This window comes from Cornus florida, unplaced genomic scaffold, assembly GCF_030987335.1.
Source record: "Cornus florida cultivar Cherokee Brave unplaced genomic scaffold, ASM3098733v1 CherokeeBrave_3.0.0_Hap2_Chr11, whole genome shotgun sequence".
In the NCBI taxonomy this organism is placed as follows: domain Eukaryota; kingdom Viridiplantae; phylum Streptophyta; class Magnoliopsida; order Cornales; family Cornaceae; genus Cornus; species Cornus florida.
In genome coordinates this window covers 84,497,878-84,523,179 of record NW_026775581.1, presented here as the reverse complement: position 1 = coordinate 84,523,179, position 25,302 = coordinate 84,497,878, and the positions used below count along the sequence as shown (strand labels likewise).

At 35.5% G+C, this 25,302-nt stretch overlaps 3 protein-coding genes across 5 annotated transcripts; 1 reads left to right on the top strand and 2 right to left on the bottom strand.

Moving 5' to 3' along the window:
* The first annotated feature begins 1,309 nt into the window (after positions 1-1,309).
* Positions 1,310-14,372, top strand: LOC132285852 (myb family transcription factor PHL11-like). 3 transcript variants are annotated; one of them, XR_009472623.1, is made up of 8 exons: positions 1,312-1,968; positions 7,131-7,207; positions 7,287-7,350; positions 7,977-8,052; positions 8,887-8,956; positions 9,082-9,478; positions 10,761-10,830; positions 13,921-14,372. XR_009472623.1 is itself a non-coding variant. In XM_059788086.1 (7 exons), the coding sequence occupies exons 1-6, from the start codon at positions 1,812-1,814 to the stop codon at positions 9,460-9,462; spliced, it is 819 nt and encodes a 272-aa protein (XP_059644069.1). In that variant the 5' UTR covers positions 1,310-1,811; the 3' UTR covers positions 9,463-9,478; positions 13,921-14,372. The 3 variants fall into 3 exon arrangements, 2 of the variants coding, with proteins under 2 accessions (XP_059644069.1, XP_059644068.1); XM_059788086.1 differs by lacking the exon at positions 10,761-10,830 and having other exon boundaries at positions 1,310-1,968; positions 9,088-9,478; XM_059788085.1 differs by lacking the exon at positions 10,761-10,830 and having other exon boundaries at positions 1,316-1,968.
* On the bottom strand, positions 12,852-14,451 carry LOC132281439 (isoflavone reductase homolog). Its single transcript, XM_059783140.1, has 3 exons — positions 14,235-14,451; positions 13,112-13,315; positions 12,852-13,015 (listed from the first exon to the last, which is right to left on the bottom strand). Exons 1-3 carry the CDS (start codon positions 14,449-14,451, stop codon positions 12,852-12,854), a joined length of 585 nt encoding a protein of 194 aa, XP_059639123.1.
* A 10,046-nt stretch (positions 14,452-24,497) lies between these two features.
* Positions 24,498-24,851, bottom strand: LOC132281438 (isoflavone reductase homolog). The gene has a single exon (XM_059783139.1). The coding sequence runs from the start codon at positions 24,837-24,839 to the stop codon at positions 24,498-24,500; it is 342 nt and encodes a 113-aa protein (XP_059639122.1). The 5' UTR covers positions 24,840-24,851.
* Positions 24,852-25,302: the final 451 nt, after the last annotated feature.

Below are 25,302 nucleotides of genomic sequence, written 5' to 3'. Positions count from 1 at the left end.
CCAAGTGGTGCTTGAATGAGGTGACTCAAGAAGTGGCAACTATTTTGTACTGTGGGATTTCATATCACTACAAGATACATTATTCCAATGTTTGTGGAGGGCAGAAAATCATTTGCACATTATTTTAAAGGAAACATCAAGATCATATGGCTAAATTAAATTAATTAACTCGATTTTTTCTATTTATAATATGAACATTTAGTATCTGAACCCATAATTGGTGGCTTATTAGGTTTATAGGGTTCAGAACAGCAACCACCTGATATAGTAGAACAGAAGTTTAATGGAATGCAACTACATTGATACACACACAAATATACATCTAGTAGCTGTGGGTCCCTACCCATCCAGTTGGGTAGGATATTGAGTTCTAAAAACCCTTATAATTATCAAAGGGTTTTGGGTGAGTTTTTTCTTGTAATGCATTAATATTTTCCTGTTAGTCGGACGAACACACTAGAGCGTCCATTTAATCTGATGAATGTGTTTGAGTTCTTCTAGCGGTTTAATTGGTCAAGACTTGAATGAATGTGTCCGTTAATGACCGTGTCCGAGTTCGAGTCCTGGTTTGGCAACTGAAAAGACACTAAGCTGCATTTGTTTGGGTGTATAATAATTTTTAAAAAATATTAATTTATTTTCTTAATTTTTAAAAAATATTAATTTATTTTCTGGTCTGGTGGTCGTAAAATATTTATAAAAAAAAAAAAATATTAAAATCTAACAAAAATGATTTACTCATTAATTTTTAACAAATTATTTTACAGGTCCGACTCGATAACTCGACTTCAATTTAGAACTAGAATTTTGTCATCGAAAAGTAAAGTTAAAAAAAAAAATACCTGAAAAAGAAAAATATGTCGAAACTAAATTACAATTTGTGAGAAAGAGAAAAAAAAAATAAAAAAGAAAAATCTATAAAAAAAAATAGTCAAAGGTTATTTACCCCAAAAGAAAAAAGTTAGAAGGTGACAAACGAAAGGAAGTGAGGAAAAGACCCAACACCTTCCTTCGGTCCCAACGCTGTGGTGTGAGAATATTCTGCCAGTCACCTCGGTACCCCACGCCCCCAACGAAGACGTCGAAACGTGTCCCACCCCATCACTCCACTCTCTCTCTCTCTCTCTATATATATACACACATCTCTCTCTTTCTCTCTCTATCTTTTCGATATGAAGACCCCTCCGGATGCGAATCCGTCCCCATTTGAGGACGTGACATGTGAGGGCAAGAATATTCCCATCCCCTTAATTGCCGGCGAATATTCCACGCTGTCATCCCCCTGGCACTCCTTCCCTATCCTCCAACTCTCTCTCAATACCTCCATCCCACCGTCGAAATTCCATCTCTATCCATCGCACTCAATCCAACGGTATCCAACGGTAGAGGAAGGTGGAGTTCGCACTCTACAAGAATGCACTGTAATTGCTCCCTTTCTTAATCAATTTTTCGGCCAACATGTTTCTTCAGATTCCTCGCCGATCTTTTCTCTCCGTGTTTCTTCTACTAACTCCATTTATATATTTATATTATATATTATACATATAGTCATATATATACTATCTCTCATGAAAAGAAGAGTTGAAATGTAAGACGGAATTGTTCTAGGAATTTGAAATCACTCTAATTTCTCTCTCTAAGATTGAGTTTGATTCAAATTATTAAACTGTTTGAATTCGGATTTGTGTCTGTTGCAAGTCTGACTCCTACAAATTTCAATTCTAGTTTCCTCACATATATATCCAAGCTTCATACCAGAGCTGAAACAGAGTAGCTCTTGTACACAGTAGTTTTCTACTCGCAGAGAGAGAATGTACGACGGAGGTGGCGATAGTGGCCGAGGAGGAGGTTTTTATGGGTATAAGAGTGGGGTGGTGATGACACGTGACCAGAAACCAAGGCTGAGATGGACGGCTGATCTTCATGACAGATTTGTTGATGCAGTCACCAAGCTTGGTGGCCCAGAAAGTGAGTAGTCTTCTTTACTCTGGCAATATGCATGTACATATATATATATTGGAATTTAATGTTTAATTTTCAATTGTTTGTCAAGCATGACTTTGGTGCCAATTACCCAATTGATGTCCAACTATGGATGTTCGTTTTGCCTTATAATTGTTTGATAACTTTGATTGCTAGATGGAATTTGGTACAACATTTAATATAATCTTACTTAACAAAAAAAAATAATAATAAATAAATAAAAAGCATTTACTATAAGCTCTAAACTATGTGCTAAAAAGCTAAACCAAGATCATTAGAATGTTTAGAAAAGACTACAATGAAGTTTAAAGAAGAGGGCTCGATGAGTGTGTGATTTTTATGACTAACAATAGGACAGCCAGTAAGAAGGCCGATGCTGGCTGTTGATTGTGGTTTTTGTTCAGTTCATCAAAATAGTTTTCGGATGCATCAATTTGATAATAACGATCCCTTCACAACTAGTTGAAAAGATAGAGAGTAAAAGGAAATAATTGGCTTTTGTAGGGGCTACAAGTTTCCAATAGGCAATAGTTAGGGCAAATTGTGTAGTTATTAAATGCCACAATTTGAATTGTAAAATTTTCATCTGATTTTTTTAATGGGAAAATTTTGTCCTTTTTAACTGATCAATGATTTTTTAAATTTTTTTGATATTTTAGTGTGTTTTCTATGAAACTTTACTTAAAAAAAAAAAAAAAAAAAAAAGAAAAAAAAAGTGCAAAATTTTTGCCCATTATTTTAACTAGCAAAAAATTCCTTGATCAGACACTCCACTCATATTCCAACTGGTTATATTGATGTCAAATTTACTATCCGTTGAATGCAGGATGAAAAGTAGGGGGTTATACTTATAGACTCATACAATCATAAAACAAAAATAGAAGAATTAAATTGAAAATGACTTTGTGTTCTTGTAAATTACCTATCATTCTCCTATGTAAGTGTTTTTGTAAATTATCTGCAATGCCCCTATGTAATGAAACTAATTCTGCTTGTGTCGTAATAGAATTGTCAACCCAAACTAAACGTTAAAAAATTTCTGTTGGGGGTAGAGGAGAAGAGTTCAAGTTTCATCTTGTTTGTTGGGAGCAGGTTTGTAAGCCGATTCGAAATGGAGGTTTAGGTCTTCGTAGACTGGTGCCTTTCAATAAGGTCTTCCTTAGAAAATGGTTGTGGAGGTTTGGTGTGGAGAGACACTGGCTTTGGAGGCGGGTTGTGGCGAGCCGGTTTGGGGAGTTGAGAGGTGGCTGGAGCTCTCTGGGAGTGAGGGGGTCTCGGGGGGTGGGGGTTTGGAATTTTATTTGGAAGGGGTGGGATCTCTTTTCCAAACATGTTCGGTTTCGACTCAGGGATGGGAGAAGGATTAGTTTTTGGGAGAATGTTTAGTGTGGGGATGTTCCTCTTGCTCTTGCTTTTCCTCAACTTTTCAGAATTGCTTCGGATAGGCAAGCCTTGGTGGTCAACTGTTATCATCTTGATAGTGGAAGACTGGTTTGGGATGTTCGATTCAGGCGATTGTTTCAGGAATGGGAGATTGAAGAGGCCATTCGTTTCTTGGAGTTACTGTATCACCAGAGGATTATGGTTGAGGAGTCTGATAGTTGGGCTTGGGCTACCAACTCTCAGGGGCGGTTTGAGGTGAGATCTTTCTTTAGGTGTCTCTCGGATGATCCTAGAGTTTGCTTTTCTTGGAAGTCTGTTTGGCGCTCTAAGGCTCCTCTTAAGGTGGCTTTCTTTGCGTGGACCTCTGTTCTGGGAAGGATCTTAACTTAGGATAACTTGAGAAGGAGAAACCAGGTGGTGGTCAATCATTGCTATATGTGCCTTTGAGATGAGGAAACAGTGGATCACCTTCTTATTCATTGTACCATGGCTCGTGATTGCTGGGACTTGATGATTGGTTTGTTTGGGATTCTCTGGGTTATTATTGATGTAACGACCCGAACCTGTGGGTCCGAACCGTTAACCGGGTCCTTACCCGAATCCGAGGTCACTTAAGGACACCATTGTCAATCTACATGTCAAGACACCTTCAGTGTACCACCACAACTCATTACATGGGCTAAGGAACTACAAAATAAATAAGGGAATAACTCCAAAGATGGTGGAACAAGAGCAATGAAGGCCTGGCATTTCTGTTGGCCAAAATGGCATTTCGGTTGTTCGAAATGCCTATTCCGGTTGGCCAAAATAGACCAACCGGTTAACCAGTTGTGGCCAAAAATGAGATGAGGTTACTGGAATTTGGATGAAATGTGACCGGTCGGCCGAAGCAGTCATTTCGGTCGGCCGAAATGACCCTGCGAGCTGGGGTTTTGCTTCTGGATTACTACAAGTGAGAAAATGAGTAATGGCCTATGTAGGAGATTTGAAAACTGATCTAAACCTATCCCAACAAGCTGTAAAATGATAAACCACATCCTATGGTTATAAACATCAACGATTACTCAAAATATAATGTTATATCCCCATTCAACATACAATATTAACATAGTCTCAATTTACATCAAACTACTATGGAGAAGTCATAGTTACAGTTCACGGTTAAGCTCTACAAAACGAATACATTTTTTCTAAAGATTGAAACTTTACAAAAGAATGGGTCCAATATATAAAAGTTAATAAAATGAACTTCTAATCCCCTTTAAGCTTGTGATGGGTCGTCATTCGCCACTGCTTTCCTGTACCTGAAAAATGTTAAAATGATGGGGTGAGCACAATGGCTCAGTAGGAGGTGCTTAAGACACACCTCTTATGACCCCGTGAATCCATACAATGAATAGAAACTAAAGGAAACAGGATCATGCCATACTGGGCAGAATACAACCACAACATCAACATCAATAAATCCAAGTCGTGAATGAACTATGCCGTGCAATGGGATGCGATGTCATGCAATGTCGCTCCTTATTTCCAAAACCATTTCCGTCATCATTTCCAAACCGTTAGTGAAACTCGTCCCATGGCAACTCCATGGCGGCACGAGAGGAGGATTGGCTAACTGTCCCTGACCCATGGCAACTCAATGGCGTCATTTGGGGCCTAGGTAACTCAACCACGCTAGGGCAGTCTCCCTAGTCCCCTCTAGGTCGCACTAACGCTGCGGTCCCTACGCAACTCCTGGGCGACCGGTTTTCGCAAAACCTTTCATCAAAACTTTTCCCAAAATTATTTTCCTTTCTTTCCAAAAATAACTTACCCATTTTCTTACCTAATGCCGTGCATGAATGTCTCATATATTTAAATGTCGTGCAATTAGGGGAATTCATGCCTTTCAAGTCAACATTCCACGCTACACATGCTTTACAAAATTTTCTAAAGTATAACTCATGATTTCAACTACAAAATTCAGCACTAAGGCACAATAAGCATAGCTTTACCATCAAATAGGCATGCTTCAATATCATATACCATATAACACATAATCACACACTTAGCACAACGCATAAATAATCTTGCATTAAATATTCACAAATTGAGCATGGTAAATCACAATTTAGAGGAACTGACTCACAAAATCCCATGAGATTGTGAATTAGAGACCCTTACCTCAAAGAATGCAAAAAGCCCTAATTTATACCGAAAAATTCGAAAATCCAAGAGTTGGCTAAATGGTGCTTGGCTCCAATCAAAACGACGGCCTCGACGAGCTCTCCAACTTTGCCTAAGGCAGTACTATCAAATTCCCAAAGGACTAGGCTTGATCAAGCCTTGAATTTGTGGCAAAAGAAAAAGAAAAATGCAAGAAATGAGAGAGAGAGAGAGATTCTGCCGAGAGAGAGAGAGGAAGTGGTGATGGCGTGATGGCCTTATAGCCATTAAAAGCAATAACGGGGGGTCCCACTAAAAAAAATCTTTCAACTTTAATTCTCCACCATAAAATTCATATACATGCACTAATTATATTATAACCACAATTTAGCATTTAAACAAATAACTTATGCACAAAATAATTATGCATGAAATACAACGGGCCCAAGACGCAACCCCCGTACACAACAATTCCGATAGCAGGTCCCACGTGAGACCTCCTGGCCCGAAGAACAGAAAAATGCCAAAATAGAAACCAGTGCATTTCCAAGAGTTCTGAACTCAAGGAATGCCCCAACTAACTCTCGGACATATCCGGCACATCCCACGGTGTCCGGCACGCGAAACGAGAAAAGACAAAAATACTCTCAAAAATCGAAAAAATCCCAGAAAATGGTAAAAAAGGGAAAAATCTCAAACTTTACAATTGAGGCTTTGAGAGGTAGCCATGTGGGGGCCCATATTTAGAATGCTTGGAGGGCTACGCCTTTGTGTGTGTGGTGGTCCTTGTGGCTTGAGAGGAATAGGAGATATTTTGAGGGGAAGGAGATGTCGATTTCTATGCTTAAGTTCTCCATTCTTTCTACTTTTTTTTTTGTTGGGTTTTAGGGAGAGATCATAGATCTTTAGAGGAGATTGTCGATTTTCTAGCCTCTCTAAAGGCTTAGTGGCCCTTTGTGGGTTTTTGTTTTTCTTTTGGGTTCCGCTCCCCTTCTGAGCGCTTTTATAAAATTTTACTTATCAAATAATAAAAAAAAAAGCTAAATGTTAAAAAGAACTAATTGACACAAAAGAGAAATACAATAGTTTTGTCGAATCCATGACAAATTAAGGTTGGAAGTTGCTGTTTTTGTTGCTTCCAGGCTCTTCCTTGGAATTAACTCATCAGGTACTTTGAATGGCTAAGTCACTGCATAATAAATTTATGACTGTACATTATTATGTCTTACATAGATTAAGTAGGATTACTTTTCATTGAATTATGTGGTAGCTTCTTGCTTTCATCCATCTCCAAAGAACCTTAATTTGTTTCCTGTCTAATCCTGCCCATACATTGTCAGGAGAGAAATGTGAGATCTTACTTTTTGTAACATGCATTATGTGTACACGATATGTTTGACACATTTTTTTTTTTTTTTTTATATTTATTATTTTGGAATCTATCACATAAACAAATGAGAGTGTATAGTGTCAGAATTGAAATATCAGTCCTGTATTCAAGTAGATCACACAATATGATTGCTAACCCGGTGGGTACAGAAGTATTCTGATTTTGCAAATACATAATAATTACGAGTTCACAAAAAGCTCAATTTGGAGAGGGTTCTCATTTTCAGAAGCAACTCCAAAGTCGGTGTTGAGGGTTATGGGCTTGAAGGGCTTGACATTGTACCATCTAAAGAGCCACTTACAGGTAAATTTTTTTTGTCACACTTCTGCCTTCAGAGATTTTGATTTGAACCACTAATATAATTGAACCTTTCAATGTGCAGAAGTATAGACTTGGACAGCAAGCCAAAAACCAAAACACTGGAGAACAAAACAAAGAGGATAATGGTGAGCCAATTATTATTATTATTTTGAATTGATTTTGAATTTTCATGCAAAATATACAAGCATGGAATAATCCTGGAACGTTATGCCTCATCGATAGGTCAAACTTTTAATGTCTCGATCTTCCTTCAGCTTAACCTTATTTATATGAGTTCATCCTTAATTCTGTTCCTGATAAATAACACAGTATGATTCTAGGCAATATTTTTGTTATTATTCCCATCTGAATAAAATAAAAAGTAGTTAAAATCATGTTTTAAGCTTCTTACAAGACTTATTAACAATTCAGGTTTAGGAAGAAGTAATCTCATGAAATTTTTTTAGTGGCCAAAATTTCATGTGTTGCCTTGGGAGTAATGTCTGTTTTTATTTTTTGTTTTATATAAACCATTATTTTTTATTTCTTTCTCACAATAAATATTAGTTTTTAATCGTTTTTTGTGCTTTGGTACAAGTTCCTATTATATATTAAGGTTTGATAAGAAATAATCTCATGCAATTCTCTTGATGCCAAAGTTTTTGTATGTGCCCCTTTTAAAGTAATGTCTCTTTTCCCTTTTATTATCCAATTTTATTTTATTTTTTTTTTTTTTTGCTAAAATTATGCATTGTGTATTTATGTGTTCCAGGAGATCCCTATGGACACTACCATATGCAATCCTCGAGCACAATTACAAATTCATCGAGAGGGAATAGTGAACGAGGGTATGTGCCACCAAAAACCAAGTGTCTATAGTTATTTTGTTTCAATAAACATAAAGAATGAGGGTATGCTAAATTCCAGTAAAAATGATACAGTTGTCCTATTGGTGCCGCCCTGTTGGTTTTGAGGTGTCTATATTACTAAAAGTTGATGATAGCCCCAAATATGGTTTGACATTGGTCCTCATTTGTGTTTGATTAAGGGGAATTTCTCTCATTAGTTAAACATTCTTATCATGTTAGAAGCTTTCCCATTACCTTGAAATGTCTAGGCAATGTTCTTAATGGTTGCTATGGCAACTGTACACATCATATGTACTATATCTTGCATCAACTGTGCCAGCTATAAAGACAGTTACATGTTCCTATAGCCTTTATAGCCATCTAGTGTCAAGTAGCTGCCCCCTCTTTGGTGAGAATTTGACCTCTTCTATCTTAACGTTAAATGAGGTCTAGGCACAACCTATATAGCCTCATAGAACAAATCCGCCATAGTGTGATTTTGAAAGCATCATTCGGATTGTGTAATATTGAGTGAATCGTAATATTTAATGTTTTTTAGCCTTTCATTCAGGGTAAAAAAATGGTTCTTAGCCTTTTGATTAGATTATGATGTCCCTGTAATAAAAATATGGATTTCCATATTAGAAGGCAGCTTTAAATGTTTACGATATTATTTTGTGGTATTTACATAAATTTTATTTTAAATTTGAAAAAGTAAGAAAAGTTTCGTTATTGTGGATCTCAAAGCTTCCTTGATGCTAGTTTCATTTAGGTTTTTTGATACTTCTTGGTGGCCTTTTTATTTTGTTGCTAATGATATTGTAATTTTAACAGAGAAGTCCCAATTGCAGAGGCACTAAGGTGTCAGATTGAAGTGCAGAAAAGACTACAGGAGCAGCTTGAGGTTTATAATATATAAACAGCTATCAATTTTATTTTTCGTAGCCTTCTTCTAGTAGTATCTCACAGATTATTGCTTGTTCACACATTGCTTCTGGTTCATTAGTGGACTAAATTCTGTTATTGTAGGTACAGAAGAAATTACAGATGAGAATTGAGGCCCAAGGGAAGTACTTGCAAGAAATATTAGAGAAAGCTCAAAAGAGTCTATCACTTGATATGAACTGTCCTGTTGGTCTAGAAGCAACAAGATCACAACTAACCAACTTCAATTTGACTTTATCTAATCTTGTGGAGAATATGAATAGAGAAGAGAGGAATGAGCATGTTACAGAAAAGAGCATATTTAATCATACAAATGGGAAGGCAAATGAATCAGTTTACTTGGGAGAGGAACAAGAACAGAAAGATGTCAAGCTTAAGGTTAAAGGAGGTTCTATAAATTTTGATTTGAATACCAGAGGCAGTTATGACTTGTTAGCGCAAATGGAGCCAAAATGGAACCCATGACACCTGCATAGAGGAGGTAAGAGTTTGAAATACAGTATTTATCTTTTTACTCCAATAATTTTCATGCCATACTTGTTAGCATCTTATATTTGTTTATATTGCATTTCATCCGTAGTTTAATTTAGTGACTTAACCTTCAATGTTACTATTGTGGATATCAGCAATCAGCATAATATCTCAGCAGCAGGGCATTCCTGTCGTTGCTTTTGATAATCTTTACTAGGTATTTGGAGATCAATAACCTGAAGACATGTCATGAGAAATGTTTCTTTTGGGATTTCATGAATGTTGCATGTATTATTCACTTTAACCTCTAGAGCGTGATGGAATTCTGGCTAGCATCGGTTAGATCTGAAGAGTTGCCATGTGTTAATTGATCAAAGCTTTAAGTTTAAGAATTAGTGGGTATTATCACTACAACAAACTTCTCAAATTATTTGCATAGATCATTGATGTTTCTTGACCTTTTTATCGAGTGAACAGAACCTGAAAATCTATCATTCTTGAATGTTGCAAGTTGTAAGAAATTTTAACAGATTCCCAAATTTTTCTGCCTGCTGCTTGATTTGATGTTGTCGTTAAGAAATTGGGCAATTCCATTATGGGTGGTTAAGCAAAATATACTAGCCATAGATACAACTTGAGTTTTAGACATTTTGGTATTATTCACTTTTGACAGTTTGAATTAGAAATTTTTGGCCTCGTTTAATGAATCCCATGCATCATGCTGTCAACTCTGTCAATTACTGACTGACTTACACACACACACACAAAAAAAAAAATAAAAAATAAAATAAAATAAAATAACTCTGAATTAGTCATCGTAATATTATTTAATTTCACAATATTTTTTCTTGCAACTTTTTCCTTTTCTTTTCCTTTATTCAAAACATGAATTGCGTGTAAACTAATAAATTCCTTATCTGAATTAGTCTATATTATTTTTAATACTGTTCCAACTAACATTGAGCTACATAGCTTAGTAACTAACCAGGTCTGAAAGCATGAAGCTCAAAATAATATGATTAAAAACAAAGTCTTTATGAAACATTTCCAAATTAGGCAAGTGGAAATGTATCATATGTTCAACACAAAATGATCAGTCTCTGACAGTTAATGAAATTCATGAACTTATGGTTGATGGCTTGCATTAAAAGTGTCTAATGCTTGATTCTGGATTCTGAAAATTTATGATTATATAACATATACTACTTAGAACCTGTATGATCATAGTTTTTTATTTTTGTTTATTTGTAATGGTATTTTATTTTAGTTAATGTGTATGCCACAATGAACAGTTATATGGGACTTGAACCGAGGACCTCTCACTTTGGGAGGTGAGGAGATACCACTAGGCTACAGCCCTTGGTAACCTCCTTGTTGATATGCCAAAAAAACTGATCACATATTTTGATTAAATATGCTTTGTATTCTATATTTTGTATATTTTGATTAAACCTCCTTGTTGATATGCCAAACCTGCATATTTTGAATTGTTTCAATTCTGCATTGATTTAACTGAATTCATATGCACATTGATTTAGCCAATATAGTGAATTCATATTCTGGAAAGTCCTTTATTTTGATAGTAATTAGTTTGTTTTGTATATTTTAATTTTTTTCCTATCATAACTATACTTAATATGCATTTATATCACAAGCATGCCTTAATAATGTTTGTACCTTACATTCTGCCTTGTGCTTAGTCTAAATGAGATCATGGCGACTTAGCGTTCCTTGAGCCTTTAATAACTATTTTAATTATGAAAGTTGACATATCCTTTACTGTAATCCGATAAAAATTAGACTTGTAAGAGTTCATATGTCCATTTCAATAGTCAAAACATTCCCAGTGATAACTTTGAACAGTCAAACAGTCCTAGGATTATTTATTAAGGTTTAAATTACCCTCAACAGCTAGCCAAAGGTTCACATATACCATACAAATAAGTCAGTGAGGTCCAAACATATCCCATGCGCATTTCATGTGAACCAAACATATTGCGTGGCCACAATTCTGATGAATAATGCAATATGGATTTCAAAAAGTAGGATATGCCTTTGAGAATAAACAAATGAGTTTCTTTTCCTTTTATAAAATGTCTTTCCTTTTAAGAGTCATGTGGTCCAGGTGGACCAATTTCAGAACAAGAATCAGATCAGACAAACACGCTAAGAATAATAAACTTTATTCATTCAAACTCATATAACTTTTTTTTTTTCTTGGTTAAGTAAGCAACACACGCACACACCATACTGCTCATGCGGGGTTCAAACAACTCACCTTTCTTTTGGGGAGGAGAGCTCATACCTCCTAGGCTAATGGCCCGACAATAGAATCATATAAAATAGAACTAAATTGAGTAGAAATTGAGTTTGGGGAATATAGATATGCGTAGGAGGCTTTGGAATACGTTTGAACAATAATGGGTATATAATTTGAATGATTTTAACGTAATATATCTGAAGTCAAATCATTCATGTATATAATTTAAATGGTTTTAACATAATAGATCTTAAGTCAAGTCATTCACACACTTAAGCCTCTATTCCCACCCTCACATCTAATTTTGTTACACGAGTAGAGACTTTGAATCATATGGGGTCTAACAATTTAAATCACGCATAATGGGCTGCAATATCTTTAGGTGGCTGACTCAATAATTCTCAATAGAGAGAATATCTACCAATTGTTACTACCATATCATTGAGCAGTTTGCCATTTAGTTTGAGAGTTCAGTATCATCTGATATTGTATTAGCACTATGAGATATTCTAGGTGCAGTCTTGGACTTCATTGATGGAGAGATTGTAGAACAGAGTAAGGTTTCGGAACAATAAGAAAACATGGCTGACTATTTTATTAATTCATATTCTGTGTTTCGTGACTTCTACTTTAAAGCTTTAAACTGAGAGACATGAAAGCTAATTAATGTAAAATCTTGTGAATTATTTGGTTTTTCTTCATGCCTATACATTTCAACAGTTTATCACATATGTTGTGTTTGAAAGTATAGTATACAAAACTCGTGTGTACAGATAGAGAGTACGGTATACCAAATCTCAGGCATCCAATTTTCACCCACATATGTGGATTAATTTGATAAACTCCTATCTTCGAGAAGTTGTATAGAGAGGTTAAAAAAATATAAGGAGGGAAGTACAAGAATTTAGATATGTGATTGAATTTTATTCACGTTTGACAGAAACAGACACGTTATAGTTACTGAGTGTTACTAGATTGAGAGAAATCCTTTTACATAGTATGTCTTTCCATTGAAAGCTTACATAAAACCATGAAGGATTTACTCACCGACAAGTAAAATGAAAATAAAATTAGAATACCCATTGAAGTTCAGATATATACTGCAAACTCTAGGAGCAATATTTTATAGATAGCATTCCAAGTATGTATCCATGCGAGTGTATTGAACCTCAGGATAGAGCTCTGAAGCTTCTTCTCCATCTTCCCCTATTTCAAAGTTCATTAAACAGCCTTCATAGAAAATGTGATAGAAATGCGCCACTCCTACTTGGCCAGCAAAGTCCATATCTGCCTTATACAAAGACATCAAGTGAAGTAAGATTAGTAAAAAAGATGGTGGAACTTATAATATGGCTAAAAATTTGTAGGATGTTTTTCATTTACCTTTCATGGATGTTAGGAAGTCTTCTGCAAAGATGCTGAACTTCTCTAGTTCTTTGTTTGTAAGTTTTTCCCACTTCTCGACTAACTGCCTTTGAGTAAGGATGTTTTCTGGTGGTCGAAGGTACAATGTTTTGTTCAATGTACGAGGATCATCTATTGTTCTAATTGTGTATGTTGCTACATCATCTTCGTCTAAAAAAGCCACTGCAAAGTGTAGCACAGATTATTCAACAAATAGTGCATAAATGACCTTATATCTTACTTATCTAAAATAAGCATATCAGACATGTTAACACTAAAATAGGATAAATTAAACGAACACCCCCAAACTATTATCTACTTTAGACTCACTACACTGATCTATTTTACAATGAGTAAACCCTTTCTGGTATAGCTTTTTGGCACTTTAAACCTTCCATGTTACAAGACATGTAATACTTTAGGTCTTTTCTTCCGATGATCTTTGTCAACTAGGTTAAAATTTGTTCAAACACTGGGATGACCTCCATGCAAGATACAGGGTTCCTTATTGTACCGATTTTTCCCTCGTGGCAAACTTCACAAGTGTGACCGAATTTGGATAACAGCGTACACATTTATATGTATTGCTAATCTTACAGTCAGAATTGATCAGAGTTGTGTATGCTGGATCGAAGTCCAAATGCATATACAGGAAATGCGAGATTCATCTTTAATACCCACATATCTGCATACATGTATACATATCTTATTTAGAAATTAGTGAATAATTCAGATTTTATGGGGTTTATATTGTTTCTAATTATGTGACCTGTCCTGTGTATATTCAGTCATTGTGCGGCTATGTGGAATCAGTGGAATGGAAGAATAGAAGGGTCACACTTCTGGATCTGAAAATAGGAGGTGCAGTATGTGTATTATGTGTAAATTGGCTTTGGGTTAATTGGACTGATCTACAGATTGGCTTTGGAGCAACAAACACAGAACAAGAGTTCAAGGAAGAAGGAAAGTGATGAAGGAGAGAAAATGGAAGCAAAATGCCAAAGAATCCAAATAAGAATTATTTAACATCATGTTCATTATGTAGAAATGGATTTTATAATTGTAGAAAATGTACCATCATTTCAGTTTATCAAATTTGTACCTTTCACATTGCCATCTCCATATAGGCACACTTTGTGTTTAGGAGGAATGAGTGTGCCAAGTTGACAGAGGCTACCCACAAAGTAACCACCAAAGCAGTTGGCAGACACATAAGTGAAGGGGATTTTAGTTTCTTCAATTGCCTTCCTCACTCTCATCTTCTCTATCAATGAAACATTTCCTGGTTCAAGTGCATCTCTCATTCTTGATGGGTCCATTCCGAACTCCGAAGGCAAGAAACGGTTGAAAAAAAAAAGGAAAGAAAAAAAAAGATTAATTTAGATGCAAGTTTACATTTTAAAAACTATATATTATACTCAGGCAGATTCTTTTTCGTCGGTCACTAACAGATTCTGTTGATGTCTGAAATGATAATATAATTCACGAGCAAAACGGTTAAATAACACATTACCGTTATCAAGTTGGATGACCATTATTAACAATTAATAAGGGAATGTAGAGAGGGTCTATGTGCGATATTGACAAATCATAGAGGAGGTAAGTGAAATTTTTTCTAAATTAAATATCAAAATGTTACCCTTAGAATTTGTCTTAATTAGCTTGTCCTTACAAAACACATACCACTTCTCCAGCAGTATTGTGGTGGTGGTATCAGGCACATACAAGTACGGTTAGAAGTGTTTGGATATTTGAATATTTTATTTTTTATATACGGTTAGAAGTGTTTGGAAATCGGTTAGAAGTGTTCGAAAATTTGAATATTTTATTTTCTATATACGGTTAGAAGTATTTGAAAATTTGAAAATTTTATTTTCTATTTAGACAAAGGTGAGACATGCATGACATGGACAAGTTTTGGACATTTTCAAGACATGATCGGGTGATTTTGTAATTATTTTTTAAAAGAATGAGATTTAACGTAATTTAAAATATAGAGTTAATTTTACTGACATCCCCTTAGGTTTGGCCAAATATCACCCTAAAATATCTTTCAAAATTAACTATCACTCATATCCCAATTTCATTTTCTACTTTTTCGGCTAAAAATGTGCAAAATGATATTTTTATTCCTATTTTTTTAATCTATGTTAATCCAAAATATCACAATCATAAAATGACCAAATTGCCCTCATTTATTACTCTGTCACCCCCAAAACTCTTTATCTCACTCTTTTGCTGCCAATTTGTAGTATCTCTATACACACACACACACACACACACACACATATATAATGTAGACACTAAAATTTTAGTGGACTTTGGTTTTGACAAATTAACCCATTAAATATGGATCAATGTTTAATTAAGTTATTTAATTAGCCCAAGTTTGGTCCACTTAAATTATTTAATTAGCCCAGCCCAGATGGTTAAATAAAAAGATAATTATTCCTAATAAAATATATTTGGAATAATTGTTTTTAAGGAAAATTATCATAATATACTCGGCCCGGCCCAGTTATGATTTTATCCTTATTAGGCAATGACACGTGTCATCATCTTATGGATCCAAGAAGCCTATAAATAGGGCCTAGAGGAAGAAGGAAGGGATACACAAATTCAGAGTTCAGAAATCCAGAGACTCAAAAATCCAGAGGGCCAGAAATCCCAAGGGCAAACCTGAAGGTGAAGAACACCAAACACATCCAAAGTCGTGCTATTCTTCACCAAATTCAACAAATTCTTTCCTCTCTGAAGACGAAGAACAACAAGCACATCTAAAGACGTGCCATTCTTTCTTAAATTCAACAAATGACACAAATTCAGAATTCAGAAGTCTAGAAATTTAGACACAAATTCAGAATTCAGAAGTTAGAAATTTGTACACAAATTCAGAGTCCAGAATTCCAGAGACTCAGAAATCCAAAGGGCCAGAAATCCCGAGGGCAAACCTGAAGGTGAAGAACACCAAGCACATCCAAAGTCGTGCCATTCTTCACTAAATTCAACAAATTCTCTCATCTCTGAAGACGAAGAACAACAAGCACATCCAAAGACGTGCCGTTCTTCCTTAAATTCAACAAATGACTCAAATTTAGAATTCAGAGTCCAGAAATTTAGACACAAATTCAGAATCCAGAAGTCTAGAAATTCGGACACAAATTCAGAGTCCAGAAATCTAGAGACTCAGAAATCCAGAAGGTCCAAAAATTGAGGGAATCAGAAATCCAGAGGGCCAGAAATCCAGAGGGCAAACCTGAAGGCGAAGAACACCAAGCACATCCAAAGTCGTGCCGTTCTTAACCAAATTCAACAAATCCTCTCTGAAGACGAAGAACAACAAGCACATCAAATCATGCCATTTTTTACCCAAATTCCACAGTACAAGCACATCAAATCGTGTCGTTCTTCATCCAAATTCCAAGGTGATTAACAATAAGCGCATCAAATCGTGCCGCTCTTTATCCACATTCCACGGTGATTCAAGATCAAGCTCGTGCAGCCCTTAAATCCAACCAACCAAAAAGGAGATCGAATCATATGACCTTATTCTTTGGAATATTATTACAAAGGATTGTTGTGATACCCCTCGACTCCGAGACATGGGTTGATTAGGCCCAAGCCCAAACCTAAGGGAATATCAAACAATTAATATATAAACAAACAGGAATACAAAAAGATTTAAGAAATAAATAACAAAGCTGAAGGAATTACTAATATAAAATCCTCAAAATGATAATGAATAATAATAATCCAACTCTCTAAAACCTCCAAGAGTATAACTCGGGAATCCATCTAGTGGACCCCTACATAAAATCCCAACTGAAACTGAACAACTGAAAATAAAATCCCAAATTAAAACATAGAGAGAAGTCCGACGTAAACAGATGAATGAGTGACTGTCTTCGATAAGCACGATCAAGCTCTAAGGCTGAAACCGTCTGGTACCTAAAAAATAAGAGTGGGTCAGGCCCACAAACAAGTTCTATTCTAACTACAATCCAAACGGAGACCCGATAAGCAGATACATCCTAAATATCTCAACAATAGCTATCTAGTCCATACATATATATCCACACTAAGGGACATTCACTGGACTATATAGGAGGTTTCAACTTGAATAGAAGGCAACGTCCAAAACGCACCTGAGTGGGCATGAGTACCTAAGCCTAACAGGGTATACCATCAACCTATCATAACCAGCTACGCATCCACTGCATATACGCGTCCTAACCATCGACTCTGAGACTCAAGCTCATATCGTGGTACTATAATCATATATTTAAAGTCCGTCCAAACCAGAGTATGTCATCTAAATTGTTTATTAATCTGACATAAGAATTCTAATCCTGTTAGTCACTTAACTTATTCAGTTGATCTGACTTAACCACAAACAATAATTAATCCACGTGGTCACTCAGCTTACTCAGTTGATCTGACCTAAATATAAGTAGAATTCAATTTTTACAATCCATTCCCTTATTCCAATAGGGTAGGTCTCAGCGTTCTGAGATAAACCATCCCTAATATGTCACCGTCCCATCCATGTAAATTACAGAACCTAAATAATAGTTCAACAATTAAAGTCCAAAACCATGTAAATTACATAACATAAATAACAGTTTATCAATTAAAGTTTAAAACCATAATCCAAGTAATTGCAGAATAATGTATAATATTTCAGCAATTAAAATCCAAACCTTAATCCATGTAATTGTAAAAAAAGTTTAATATTTCAGCAATTAAAATCCAGGGTATGTATATATCAAATCTGATAAATAAACGACCCTAGTATGCATCCAAAACAAGATTTATAATCATGCTATAATCCGTTAAATTGCCAAATTAAAATTAAGCAATTAATTTCCTTCCAACCGTTAATAGTATGTAAAGTTGTCTACTTTCATACTGTTCATCCTATTAGTAATACAGAATACATTATGCAATTAGAGGGTTTAATATCCCTTGAAATTATGTTTAGAACCCTTAGTACAATCCTTAAAACAATCCAGAATACCAAACACGTCCAAAACAGTGCCCAAAACCATTCTAGAAGGCGTCAAAACAAGGAAGCCTGCTCTCAAAACTTGAGAGCAGGCTCTGTCCATGCATGGAGCCGGCTCTAAACCCCCCAGAGCTGGCTCTGCACTTGAAGGAGTCGGCTCCCTCTTCCATGGAGCCGGCTTTCTCCCTCTTTGAGAGCCCTGATCTGTTTATGATCCGTTTCTGACCGTCTGCTTCGTCTCCGGCCACTTTCAACCCTTATGTTCTTCCTTAATACTGAACCTAAGAGTCTAATCTATACCCAGTAGCATCCTACACATTTGTTTACAACAGTAGGAACTAATAACAACCATTAGAAAAACCACCGATTCATTATACTATAAAATAGACAACGAACTCCAACTTGCAAGAACAGTTACAGATTAAATTAAAACACATACAGTTGATTAATTTAACATAAACTAAGCATGCAAGATTGAGTTAACGTTTAATTAAAACCCTAGAGATCATCTAGGTATGCACAGAACACAAGCCCAGGGGAGAGAGACAAAATAGAACTTGCCTGTGTGGTTTTGGAATCAAAACCTTGTCGCCGTCTTCCTAAGTTTTCCGACAACGTCCGTTTACTGTCAACTCAACCTCCTACTGCGCAGCCTTCCCTCTTCCTAGGTCCGACGTTTAAGCCACAGTCGAAACCCTCACCGAGCTTGCTCTGTTTTCTCACAAGTCTCTGTTATGTTGCTCTGCCTTCATTGTGCCGTGAATAGGGTTCTAAAACCCTAGGCAAACGTATGACATATATATTTATAGGCAATTACAAAACCTAAGTCCAATTAAAACCCTAAACTGAACCCCAGTCCGCCCATACGTGATTTCTAAAAGAATAAAACCTAATTTTAACATTATAACTTATAACCCTAATTGAATCCAATTAACTAAATTAATAAACCATTTAACCAATTAAAACAATTAATTCCAATAAAGAAAATAAAAATACAATTCATTCAATTAAACAACCACCAAATAATGTAATTAAATACACAATTAAATAATTTAATTAAATAAATAATAAAATAATTAAACAAATAAGTAATTAAACAATTAATCAAACAAATTAAACAATTAATCAAGCAAAATGCAATAAAACCATAATTAAAATGTCGAGACTATCCTTTTAAAATTAGGGGTATTACAATTATACTCCATCTTTCTAAATTAATAAAATATTATGTTTTGCTCCCTATTTTGTTTTTATTTGCAGACAACAAAATTTGTGTGTACATATAACAAACACAATAATCGTCTGAGATCGCGAATTTTGATCTCGGACGATGCAAGCTCTATCATAAATCCCTTTATTTTTTTCTAATTATCATCTTTCCAGAACCCCCAATTGACCAAACTTAAACATGAAAGGTTAACTATCCACCCAACCCTACAAGTATCGTTCACTATACTATTAGCGAACAAGATCACTCTCGCGTGATCCTTGATTTCCAAGATTCAATACACTCTTTCTTGGGTATGTTGAAATTTCCTCCATTAGAATCCTCTTTGGACTCCTATTTCTCGGTTGTCTCCTTTATGAGAATAACTGAAATCGTGTTGGTTCCTTTATACAGTGACCTAAAACACACTCCTAAATTCTTCCTTGGCTTATACTTTTAAAAATAGCGCCAACCGAAACTAAACTTTCGATCCCAAGTTCTGCTTTTGATAGAGAACTCGATAATATACTCCTCTACTCATTCGGGTCTGATCCACTGTCGCCTTGGACCCCATCCTCCTTCTAGTGTCAACCATTCCATAATTATGGAATATAATTGACATCAGCTGCTCCTCTTAACGAACCGTAAAAGAGTACAACGAATCCTAATATGGCTTTAAGTATTTAAGAGACGCAACGCGGAAGACTTCTAACGAAAGACACTCTTAAGGACACTGGAACCTAGAGTGCTCTGATACCAACTGAGATACTCCTCGATTCTAGAGCCACGGGTGATCAAGTCCGAGCACAGATCCGAGGACACCAGACAATCAATATGTAAACAAGTAGGAATAAAAACTGAATTAAAAATAAATTAACAATACGCTGAAAGAAAACTAAAATAAAAATCCTCACACTTTAAATAATAAATTTTAATATCATTTAAATCTTTTAAATTCGTACAATTCGGGAATCCATCTAGTAGACCCTTAATAATTACAACCGGTAAAACGTTTACAAACTTAAAATCCAAACTAAAATAAGAAAGAAAATCCTATGTAGTCAGAAGAGTGAGTGTCTGTATTTGCATCAACATGAACAAGCTCTAAGCCTGGTATCAACGAACACCTGAAAAAAATAAGAATGAGTCACGCCCACATGTAAGTTCCATTCTACCATAATCCGTACATAAACCCGATACGCAGATACATCCTAGATAGTTAGGCAATATCTAAAATAATCCATATATATATATATACACACTATAGGATGCTCCCTAGCCTATAACTTAGTTTAGCCTGGGTAGAAGGTGACATAAAACACTTTTTCCAGCGGCCAAGTACCTAGACCTATAAGGGAACATCAGCTATATCTAGCTACCCAACCTTTGCGATATACGCACCCTAACCGTGATCAGGAGACTCAAGCTTGTATCACGGTACCATAAGTATATATATAAATTCCTTCCTAGTGCAGAATGATAAAACAAATATCCATTATGTCGTTCAACTGTTTTAGTTGATAGAACATGCATCCATGTAGGACTTAACTGTTTTAGTTAATCCATTCCTTATGTATGAAGGGGTAGGACTTAGCTTGTTGATCTAATCCATCCCTGATATGTCACCGTCCCATATCGGTACATATAATGCAAATGATCATTTCCTTCTAATTGGGTCTCAGTTGGATCAGAACGTAACTTTGGTTTCGGTTGGACATCTATGTACCTAGCAAGGAGTTTTGGTTTTGTCTGTCTCACCGATTTGGGTTTGTTGAAGTTTACAGATTTTGGTTTATTGAAGCTCACTGATTTGGATCTATTGAAGTCACCGATTTGGGTATGTTGAAGCTCACCGATTTTCAGTCTATTAAAGCTCGCCAATTTTCGGTCTAACTAAGGCTCTTTTCTTGTCGGCGTAATGCTCCCTCCTCGCTTTCACCACCGCCACAACAGAGGTCTCATCAGCGGTGGCGACTACCTCCTCACTGACCTTGGTCGCTGCTAGTTATTGCAGCTTCTTTGTTGACATTAATGAAGAAGAAGAAGATAAAATAAATAAAATGCAAAAGGAAAAAGAAAAAAGCAGTACGTGACCGGCAGTTGCAGCTTCTTTGCCGGCAATAATGAAGAAGAAGAAAATAAAATAAAATAAAATAAAAAGAAAAGAAAAGGAAAAAGAAAAAGAAAAGAAAAAGATACACACACACACACACATATAAAGATGAAAAGGAGGAGTGGTTGGTATACATGATAAAATATATATATATAATAATTAAAAATTTATAATTATAAATTGGTTGGTGTAAATAATGAGAAATATAGACCTTCATTATATATATATATATATATATATATATAGAATAATTTTAAATTTATATTAGGCAAAAGTGCAAACAACCCCCCCGAACTATCACAAATCGACATTTTACCCCCTTGGACTACAAAAATGAATAAGTTAGTACCACAACTATTCAAATTGTACAAATTAACTCCTGAAACGCAATTCCAGCCACTTTCTGACCGACTTAATAGTATATTTACAAAACTACCCATTGTAATTAAGAAAAAAAATACTAAAATAAATAATCAACGTGAAATACCCTCCATGCCCCCAAACGTTGCCTAAGTGTTGTAACCTTCTCTATTTGTCGGCAAATCTGGTCGGCTTCAGAGGATGGTTTCCATTGTATCGGAGGCTGCGAAACAGAGCTTGTTGATTGTTGAGAATTCGGTGAAGAACGATGATGGCGACGGCGAGATTGAATCGGCAGCAAGGACTAAATCGAGATGTGCAATTTCAGGCAAGGATTCCTGGTTCGGCCGGCTGGTACAACGAGACAAATTAATTAATATTGACATATATATAGATATGGGGAGATAATTTAGACCAGATGATTGAGATAGTTGAAATGGACGAGATCGTGAGTGGATCAAAGTTATGTCTGATGATGAATATCTCAAGACCCAGATTGAGCAGAAGAGGCCAAAAGAATCAGAAGAAGCTCAATCAATTATTTAGTCGAAGCCGAATGTGAATGTGAAGGAAGAACCTGATATGATTATTGAGAAGGTGCCTGAAAACGGAGAAGTAGTGGGTTCAGATAGTCTTCAATCAACTAAGACTAAAGTTGTCTCCAATGATGAATGTGCAAAGATCCAGATTGAACAGGACAGGCCAAACGAATCAGAAAAAGCTTAATCCAATCATGGGTCGAAGTAAACATAGTTCATAGTGGGTGAGTGCAAAGGCTGCTACTGCAACATCGAGGATTGTTCGCTATTCAACCAAACGATCCGGCGAGGTAATCTCTATTTTTAATTTTCTTTTATTTTGCCCTTTGTTGTAGTATGCTAATGTTTTCTAAAATGTTCATTTTGTATGTGTGTGTGTGGTAGTATTAAAAATGCGAGATAGGTACTAATTTGTTAATTCACACTATCTGTGCATTTCATAATTCAGATTGGTTGTCTTCCTATGGAGTGGGCAAAATGCCTCATCCCACTGGTAAATTCTTCCAAGGTTAAATTCTTCCAGATTCATGTGCTTTCATTGAATTTGCTGGAGGCGGCGAGTTTACTGAATCACTCGATCGCCGAAGCCGACCATCGTAATCACGACCAGACTACGCCGCTTCACGTGGCGGCGACTCTTCTGGCATTGCTTCCCCCGACAAACTTGTATTCAATCCCATCCCAATTCTTCGCCCAAACCACTACCTCCGCCGTGGAACCCCCAATGTCCAATGCTTTAATGGCGGCGCTGAAGCGACGAGGTTGCCTGAGCTTGTTATATATATATATATATATATATATATATATATATATATATATATTATATTTACATATAGGCAAAGGGCTACAATGGTAATATTCCAGGGCAGTTTCGGAATTAAAAGAAAAAGACAGTCACGTGCCCACCTTGTAGGCCGGAAAATGGCCGGAATTGCGTTTCAGGGGTTAATTTGCACGATTTGGATAGTTGTAGTACTGATTTGTTTATTTTTGTAGTCCAGGGGGGTAAATTGCCGATTTGTGATAGTTCAGGGAGGTTGTTTGCACTTTTGCCTTTATATAATGAAAAGGCTATTCAAGTCATTTCAACTCTTTTTAAAGTCGACATATAGTTAGAAGGGTAGCAATACCATTTTACATACAAAAAGATATATGACACATTTGAAAAGTAACTTTTGGAGTGTAAGTGAAAAACGGGCCAAATATTTATAATGTGAGTGACCAAATCTAAGGATGGTGTCAGTGAAATTAATCCCAGAATATATTATGTGTTACATAGACAAAATAATAAAATATTTTATAAAACAAAAATAAAAAATATTTGACTCTAAGCTAGTAAGCTCCAAATTAGTGTTCTCCGTGGTTCATGATTAAATGGATAAAATGATAAAAAATGATTAATTATATATATAATAATATATTATATTATTATTTTTTGATATATCAATGCTCTAATTTTTAGAGATTTGTCATAGGATCGTGTCCTGTCCCGTATCCATGCTTTCTAGTCCTGCCCTGATTACCCAAAGAGATCAAACAAGGTAGGTTCTCTTTAATTTCCTCAAGCATGCAGTATATATATATAATGAAAGAAAAAATTCCACTCCAGCAGCTAAAGAAAAACAAAAAGATCGAGGCGTGGGTGGACCGTGCTTGTGTTTCATCCATATATATGAGTTCTGTTCAACTGTGCTAATATATATGTGCGCGCGCGCGCATGAATGAAACAAGATAGCAAGCAGATACGCAAACCGTTTGACATTTGAATTTATGTCAGCTTAGAGATCTGTACTTTGATATTCGAAAGGCTTCCCAATTTTTCTATTACAGTGGTAGATTAATTTCCTATAGGCTATTCCAATACTTTAATGCATGGTAATTGTAATTTGCTTTATGAATAAGAGCTATATATGACAATGAAACAAAAAGTGAATAGATTTATATTATTGAATTGCTAGAGATAGATTTATCTTTTGTGTAAACATCAACAATTACTAGGAAAACAGTTTTAAGATAATTATAAAAACTGTTATATGAAATTAATTATTATTAATATTATTTTAACTCGGTTTTCATAAAATAATTTTTAGATACCTTCTTGAGAATAGAAAATGATTTTCAAAAACCGTAGAAAAACAAACCTACTGATGTACCTTGACATTTTCAGCTTCTTTGATGGCATCAACAAGCTTGAGCTGCATCAAAAGGTTGTGACTCCGAAAATGCACCCCGGAGATGGCGCAAATGACCACATCAACTTGTTTCACGGCGTTCACAAGGCTCCGGTGATCGGAAAATGAGCCCTCAATAAGGTGAGTTCCTTGCTTCTTGAAGGACAATAAAATCTGTAACTTGTCCATGTCGAGGCCGATCTCGGGCCGTTGGAGGACATAGGTTTCATGTCCCTGTGCTAAGCTTGCCTTAACAATCCTGCGCCCAATGTACCCTGTGCCTCCCACAACCAGAACCTTGCTCTTTGCCATACTACTACTAGCTTTTCTAATGTGTGGCTTCAGAGGTCAGAGAAAAAATAACTTATATATATATATATATACAATTTTGGTCATGGGTTGAGCTTGAATTATGTGTGTGTATATATATCTGTCCAACTTTACGTAATAAAAATAATTACTTGAATAAACTTTTAAATCCCGGTAAAAATGAGGTACAATATTCTTTGAATTTTTTTGAAAGACTTGAACCCTTTGTTTTCTGTTGAATAAATTATTCCTTTAAAATGAATGTATTAGAGAAAGTAAAAAAAAAAAAAAAAAAGAGTTATAGTATAAAGAGTAATTATGATATTATAAAATAAGGATTGATGAGCTTATATATCTATCTATCATTTAGTTGAAAAGAATTAAAAAAGTAGAATTTAATTGTAGAAAAGGAAAGTTTTTAAAGAGATGAAGATAATTAAAGGAAAGAAAATTGGAGCCACAAGGT

What these genes read in the sequence shown, in the direction of transcription:
- LOC132281439 (XM_059783140.1), bottom strand. Translation starts at nt 14,451, where the DNA reads ATGGACCCATCAAGAATGAGAGATGCACTTGAACCAGGAAATGTTTCA. An exon ending in TGGAGATGGCAATGTGAAAG is followed by an intron (nt 13,316 to 14,234) that starts GTACAAATTTGA and finishes TACACTTTGCAG; the next exon opens with TGGCTTTTTTAGACGAAGAT. An exon ending in CTTCCTAACATCCATGAAAG is followed by an intron (nt 13,016 to 13,111) that starts GTAAATGAAAAA and finishes TGTATAAGGCAG; the next exon opens with ATATGGACTTTGCTGGCCAA.
- LOC132285852 (XM_059788085.1), top strand. Translation starts at nt 1,812, where the DNA reads ATGTACGACGGAGGTGGCGATAGTGGCCGAGGAGGAGGTTTTTATGGG. An exon ending in CAAGCTTGGTGGCCCAGAAA is followed by an intron (nt 1,969 to 7,130) that starts GTGAGTAGTCTT and finishes TCTCATTTTCAG; the next exon opens with AAGCAACTCCAAAGTCGGTG. An exon ending in ATCTAAAGAGCCACTTACAG is followed by an intron (nt 7,208 to 7,286) that starts GTAAATTTTTTT and finishes TTCAATGTGCAG; the next exon opens with AAGTATAGACTTGGACAGCA.
- LOC132281438 (XM_059783139.1), bottom strand. Translation starts at nt 24,839, where the DNA reads ATGGCAAAGAGCAAGGTTCTGGTTGTGGGAGGCACAGGGTACATTGGG.